The sequence below is a fragment of the Canis lupus genome, chromosome 19 (assembly GCF_011100685.1).
Source record: "Canis lupus familiaris isolate Mischka breed German Shepherd chromosome 19, alternate assembly UU_Cfam_GSD_1.0, whole genome shotgun sequence".
NCBI classification, from domain to species: Eukaryota; Metazoa; Chordata; class Mammalia; order Carnivora; family Canidae; genus Canis; species Canis lupus.
Genome location: NC_049240.1, coordinates 18372025 through 18379557, shown reverse-complemented (window position 1 = coordinate 18379557; position 7533 = coordinate 18372025). Strand labels below are relative to the sequence as shown.

The 7533-nt window shown below is 38.4% G+C and overlaps 1 protein-coding gene across 1 annotated transcript; it reads right to left on the bottom strand.

Moving 5' to 3' along the window:
- Positions 1–3104: 3104 nt before the first annotated feature.
- LOC483842 (centrin-4) lies at positions 3105–7487 on the bottom strand. Its single transcript, XM_038564731.1, has 5 exons — positions 7332–7487; positions 5801–5947; positions 5275–5403; positions 4089–4226; positions 3105–3908 (listed from the first exon to the last, which is right to left on the bottom strand). Exons 1-5 carry the CDS (start codon positions 7332–7334, stop codon positions 3819–3821), a joined length of 507 nt encoding a protein of 168 aa, XP_038420659.1. The 5' UTR covers positions 7335–7487; the 3' UTR covers positions 3105–3818.
- Positions 7488–7533: the final 46 nt, after the last annotated feature.

Below are 7533 nucleotides of genomic sequence, written 5' to 3'. Positions count from 1 at the left end.
ACAATTGAGCAATGTGCAGCAGTAGTTGAGAATTCCCATTGTCTCACATTCATTTCAACACTTGAATTATTTGTTATTTTAGTTTTACCCATTCTGGTGGATTAATAGTACTATCTTAGGATGATATTGACTTGTATCGCCCATGTATTAATTTTCTAATAAATGATCACAAACTTGATGTCTTAAAACAACAGAAATGTATTCCCTCACAGCTCTGGAGTCCAGAAGTTCAAAATCAAGGCCCAGATCAAGGTGTCAGCCAGGATACACTCCCTCCTGAAGCTTATTCTTTAACTCTTCCAGTGCCTGGCAGCTGCCAGCATTCCTTGGCTTCTAGACACATCGCTTCATATCTTTACTAGTTAAATTTTTCTTCAGTCTAGAAGGAAGTGCTATAGAATTAGGAGTTAAAGATATGATCATCCATGCCATTCTAGCAAAATATTTTCTGCCTCCATGATTATATTACTCTCTCTTCTTCTGTGTGTCATATGTCTCTTTTATAAAGATACTTGTAATTACACTTAATGCCCACTGGGTAATTCAGGAAATCTAACTTACTTGTCCTTAATCTAATCATAATGCAAAATTCTTTTTGTTTGTGTGTTTTTTTGTCATATAACATTCATGGGTTCCAGGGATTAGGAAATGGATCATTTGGAGACCATTCTTCAGCTACTACTATATCCCTTAACTTTAACACTTTTTTTTAATATCATTTTTATATCCTTTTTCTATGAAGTGCCTACTCGAGCCTTCTGCTTACTTTTAAAAATTGGGCTTTTTCTTAGAGATTTTTAAAAGTTGTGTGTTCTAAATACAAGTATTAGGTAGACTTAATGAAAATACCTTTTTTCCACTTAGTAGCTTATGTCTTCATTCTCTTTCATGAAGAGCAGTTCTTAGTTATACTATAGTACAATTTATCAATATTTTCCTTTAAAGTTAGTGGCTTTTGTGTCCTAATTAGAAATCTGATCTCAAGGTCATGATATATTCTTACCTTTCATGTCTCAACCAACAATAATTTAGAATTAGTTTTTATGTACAGTGTCAGGTTGAGGTTATGTTTTCTCTTATTCTTTTTGATAGCCTATTGACTTGAAACAATTTATTATAATGAAAACGTCCCCTTACTCTGTAGTTATCTGTGTCTTAAGTCAATGGCCATATACATATGAGTCATTTCAGGAATTTCTGTTCTACCCCATTGGTCCATTAGTCTATCCTAGTTAGCACCACACTATTCTAATTATTACGACCCAATAATAAATCTTGATAATTGGGCAAGCTAGCTTCTCACTTTGTTCTTTGAGTGTATATTGGCCCCTTGGATTTCCATATAAATTTTATTTTATTTTTTTTTTAATTTTATTTATTTATGATAGTCACATAGAGAGAGAGAGAGGCAGAGACATAGGCAGAGGGAGAAGCAGGCTCCATGCACCGGGAGCCTGACGTGGGATTCGATCCCGGGTCTCCAGGATTGCGCCCTGGGCCAAAGGCAGGCGCCAAACCGCTGCGCCACCCAGGGATCCCTCCATATAAATTTTAAGATAAGCTTGACAAGTTTCACAAAGGCTAGGATTTTGATTGCACTATGGCTATAGATCAATAAAGGGAGAATTGACATCCTGAGTTTTCCTATCCATGAGCATAGTATTCCCTCATTTATTTAGGTCTTCTTTCTCTCTGTACTCTTTTATAGTTTTTGATGTGGAAGACCTGTGTATCTTCATTAGGTTCAGTCTTAAGATTTTTATACTTTTAATACAATAGTCTCTTAAATTTCATTTTCTAATTATTCATACCTGGTTTGTACAAATAGAATTGTGCTTATATTTGTATTTGCCTAACAACTTTTTATGTGGCAATCTGTAAATTCTTTAGGATTTTCTATGTATATATATATATATATATATATATATATATATAAGGTCATCTGCAAATAAAAATAATTTTATTTCTTCCTTTCTGATCTTTTTTTTTTTTTTCTGTTTCTTGCCTTAATGTACTACCTAGTACTCCTGTGCAATGCTGACTGAGGTAATGATAAAGGACATTCTGTCCTAGGGAGAACTGAGGATTGAATGAGGAGACTTCTATTTAGAAATCTTTGAACTTGTTGATGTGTAATTTTAAGTATACTACCCACTAAAGAATATAAATCATTTAACAACTTAAAGGCCATAATTTTTACATATGAAGCATGCTTAATAGTTATATCTTTAGAAGAAAATGCTGCATAAATAGGAATTAAAGATACTGTGAAACACTTAATGAGCATAAGCATAGATGCCATTCTAGTTTCAATTGAAAAAACCTCTCTTGTGTGGACAAAACCTTGAAACTTCATTTCAGTTGAGCTAAAAATGAACTAGGTGGGGCAATTAAAGTTATATTTTCTATAATCTTTTCTTGCTCCAAAGATGATTACTTAGGTTTAGAAATTTTATATCCAGCAAGTGGCATCTGTTGCCCATTATCAGGAGCAGAAATCTGAGAGCTTCTCCCAATGCATCTTGGTATCAGTTTAATTGACAAGGAAAACACAATTACTGAGTGGAACAATGCTTCACTCATATAGAGACAGAGCAGTATCAGTTTCAGTAGTGAATGTCGGTTTCCCATGGCCAGCAAGTCCCTCCCAGAAGCCTATACAGAGCCTTATTTGCAGATAACACCCATCTTGTTGTTTCAGCAGAAGGACCCCATTCACCCCCAAAGGGGACATCCCCTTTCCAAAGCGGGGTTGGTCAGGTGCCATATTACACACACAGGCACCATATTACACACGTGCTTAAGCAGAAAAAAGTATACATGGAGTCTGAAATGCAAAAATATTCACAGACAATTCCAGCACAAGCTATAGAGACTCTCTCTTGGTAAGGAAGTATTCCAGGCCCAAGGCCCAGTCTTGTGTGACCCCGTGGGGAATCAAAAGACTGTATCTAGAGACTGCCTTCCCAACAGTTTGGCTCTTTCATAGAAAACGTTAAATTACAAGAGTCGTAATATTAAATGAGTTAGAAAATATATACTTAGTTATCCTGAGATTTCTTTATCCATAGGATAGCTGTGTAGTGAAGCATAGGATACAAGACTTAGAATCCATGTTTTATTTATTATCTATGAACAGTTGAGCAATTTTTAAATTCTCTGAACTTTAGTTTCCCATAATATAGTAAAATAGAGCCAATACTACCAGCTTCCAAGTTGTAACATATTGAGATAACATATGTAAAATCCTTAGCACCTCCCAAGACAGAGGTATTAAATGCTCACTTGCAGGGTCAAACTTACAGGAAAATCTATATAGTATAAGTGCTGCTTTGAATTTTCCTTATAAGAAGAAAAGTAGCAAATAATGTAGTTGCTAGGCAATTTTATTTAATACTTTCCATTTCTGAGTAACTGATTAGAAAGCAAATATTTATCAGTTTTAAAGAGTTGCACAAAAGGAAAATAATAAGGAAACTAATTGCTTGTTCGCCAAATCCATTTGCATGTGGGGTAAGTTTCATTAAACTTAAAAAAATTCTAAGTCTTTAGATCCTGGAGCTCTAAAGTAGCAGTTGGAATTAAATACTGGTTTTGGATCCACGGTTCACAGAAATCATTACATTTTCTTTGTGTCTTGATGCTGCAGATTAAACAATATTATTGGTGGAAACATGTAACTTCTCACAATGCTTAGACATCAATAAGCCAATTTGTGCATATAAACTAAAAATTTTAAAGAATACATTCAGATATTATGGAACTGTTTAACAAATATAAAGTTGTTAACAACTTTCCAAAAGGAATTTTAAAAAGTATTAATAAAGAGTGGTCTTTTTCATCATTCTCAAAAATTCTTCCTCATTTATTTCTCCATCCCTATCACGATCAGCTTCATCAAGCATTTCCTGTAAAACAAAACGTAAATATGATGTGATATCATTAAAAATGAATAATGATATAATGTTCAAATATACAAATTTTATTTTGATTGTATTTGCGTCCAACTAAAGACTATAACTATAAATTATATGAATTATGTTATAATTATACATGTGTTATAATTATAAAAATAAGTAAAAAATTACCTGAAGTTCATCATCTGTTAAATTTTCCCCCAGTTCCTTAGCAACCCTCTTGATATTGCTTAGTGTTATGCTTCCAGTATCATCATCATCAAATAATTTGAAAGCCTTCAATATTTCTTCTTTTTCATTTTTTTCACTCTTTAAAAAACAGAAACAATTAAATGTAATTAATCTATCATTTATCTTTTCTATCAAATTGGCCTTATGGGTGTTTGAGGTCTACAGCGCAATGTATCAGGTAGCTGAGTTCTGACTTTACTGCTCTTTTTTTTTTATTTTTAGATTTTATTTATTTATTCATGATAGTCACACACAGAGAGAGAGAGAGAGGCAGAGACACAGGCAGAGGGAGAAGCAGGCTCCATGCAGGGAGCCCGACGTGGGATTCGATCCCGGGTCTCCAGAATCGCGCCCCGGGCCAAAGGCAGGCGCCAAACCGCTGCGCCACCCAGGGATTCCCTGCTCTAACTTTTAACACTTATTCCAACGCACTCACATTTGCTCTCAAGGTATTTAAATTCAGGGTTTGTTGAAGTGGAAGAGACCAGGCTGATAAAGAGAACATATCTTCTATTAATACCAGTAATTAATATCCATTACCAAAAATGTAAGCTCTTAGAGAACAGGGAGGTTGTCTCATTCAATGCTCTGTAGAATAGTGCATGGCAAAAACAGGCACTCAGGAGATGTTTGCTGAATTCAAGCCTTCAAGATGCTGACCCCCTTCTCTTTCTCCAGCCATATATCCTTATTATTTTTTTAAAGATTTTATTTATTTATTTATGACAGGCGCACAGAGAGAGAGAGAGAGAGAGAGAGAGAGAGAGAGGCATAGACACAGGCAGAGGGAGAAGTGGGCTCCATGCAGGGAGCCTGATGTGGGACTGATCCTGGGTCTCCAGGATCACGCCCTGGGCCGAAGGCAGCGCTAAAACACTGAGCCACTGAGGCTGCCCTCCTTATTATTTTCTAACAGGCTTCTCCACACTGAACAGTCTTCATTATTACCCTGAAATAATCTTTAATCTTGCTAACTGTCTAACTATCTAAATCCCGTCCATCTTCAAAGTCTTCCTCTGTGAAACCTCTGATTATCAGGAGCAGAAATCAGGTTATTGCTTATATTTCTTTGAAAAAATGTAGGTTATTGCTTATATTTCTTTGAAAAACAAAATCACTACTATACCATTTTTACACTCATTATGGCAAAAAAATCTTCAAAAGTAATGGTGCCAATTCCTTCTTTGTCGATTTCAGCTATCATTTTTTTAATTTCTTCTTTCTTTGGTTCAAATCCTAAGGCTTGCATTGCAATCTGAAATAGGAAGCAAATAAATTATACTATGCCACAATCTCATTCCTAGTTTTTAAATTACCTCTTAATGACTAGATTTTCTCTTTTTTACTATGGACTATGCATAAACCTAGAAAGTCAGGTCAGCAGGCCTAGGTAGGTTCCAATCCTACTATGCCATAGGATATGTCACTGTCAGATCTTGTGTTTTGTTTTACTCATTCATAAAACAAGAGTAAAATGCCTAACGTGATACTATTTTGTTAGTATGGGGTAGGTGTATACACTGAAGGTGCAGGTATCCACACTGAGGAGATTTTATACTGAGCTTTTAGAAGGCTGCTGTTAAAGATTGAAAAATTGGCACAAATAAGTAATGGTTTTTACAATGTTTTAGAATTAGAAGTAATTTCAAAACCTTCAATTCTTTCACATCTATGGTTCCAGACCCATCAACATCGAATAAATCAAAGGCCTCTTTAATTTCTTGCTTTTGGGTTTCATTCAATTCAAGTTTTGCTGCTCTTTTCTTCCATTGGTCTGAACCTATACAATAGTTGGATGCCTGTAATAAATACGCATATGCATGAATAACTGGAAAAGTTACCAGAACCAGAATAATCAATGATAAATAAGCATACTCAAGAACCCTATTCCCTACTACACAATGACCATCAGCAATTTCCTCCTTTCCCCTTTGCTAACATTTGTACTTTTAGTTATTAATATCTTGGTGGAAAGCCTGGTTCTTTTTACCACTCAAGTTTTTCCTTCAACAAACAAGTGCCTTTGAAAGAAAGAAGAGGCAAAGGCACGCATGCTTGAACAGTAGATCTTAAGTTCCAATACGACTGGCCTTACTTGGTATATTTGAAAAGCAGTGCCTAAGGCATCCCTTTTATCTAGGCCTCTATGTCTCATAATAAAATTTGTTTCTTTTGTGGGATATGCTTGACCGAAACATAATATCCTTTCCCATCTTTTAGCATACTTTTCTATATTGCAGAAGCTGAGAAATGGCGGGGAAAAAAACACCTACATTTTCCGGGTGAAAAACTATTCCAGGGATCTGAGTAAGAATAAATGTTGGGCTAATTATCAGTATCCAGGGGTATGGTGGAGGTCATCTTGCTGCTTTGTGCCAATCCCCGCTGACAAGCAAGGTCAAAGAGTTGCTTCTGGGGTGTTGCTGCAGCCTTATTTCGGTATCTGGTCTCCAGCTTCCGGTCAGGCAGCAGTGGCAGCAGGGACGGCAGCTGGACCTCGCGTTCCTGGGCACCTAGCCTCGGGTTTCACGTGGATTAAGGGTTCCTCGTGGCAGCGGTGGATTCTCTGGCCTCGGATTGCAAATACACCGGTGTGATCTCCAACTTAACAGCTCCAGCCTTTAGGACCTTTACCTTCCCAAGAGTGGGAGGGCGGAGCTACCCTGGCCGGTCACTTTCTCCGAGTTCAGGACCTCTTTTCTAGAGGTCTAGACCCTCCAACAGTTTCTTTTTAAAGATGTATTTGCTTAAGGGAGAGCAGCCCCCCTGCGGGGAGCCCCAGGCGGGACTCGATCCTGTGTCTCCAGGATCACACTCTGGGCCAAAGGCGGGGCTAAACCGCTAGAGCCACCCTGGCTGCCCCTTCCAACAGCTTCTAAGCCTCTTATTCTCCGTCCTCAATTCCTTTCCGTTTCCATCACGGAACCTATCGCAGAGCGCGGGTATCAACGGCTGGTGGGGTCGACGAGGGAAGAATGAACTGGAGCCCCGCCCTGGCTTGTCCCCCAGAGCCAGGGGCAACGTGCTTCCCCTGGGCCACGAGAGGAGGCGCCACTAAATGACACTCGAGGATCAGGAGGCCAATAATACATTGCATAAACCAAACAAAATTCCTTCCTTGCTCCGAGGTGACACTTCAACCCCGGCCCCGGCCCAGCAAGGGCTTACCGGCTTGGCACTCACCATGTCACCAAGCGGTGCCCTTTGCCGGGACCTCCCGGTCTCAGCCGCCAGCCGCACCGCCCTGCTGCAGTCTCCCCGGCTCAGCAACCGTTGCTAAGGCCGCTCTCGCCCCGCTCTCCAGAAGCCCCGCCCACCAGATTTGCCTACTGATTGACAGTCATTCCACCCAATGAACAGAAATCAGGGCCCTGAGGCCCGCCCC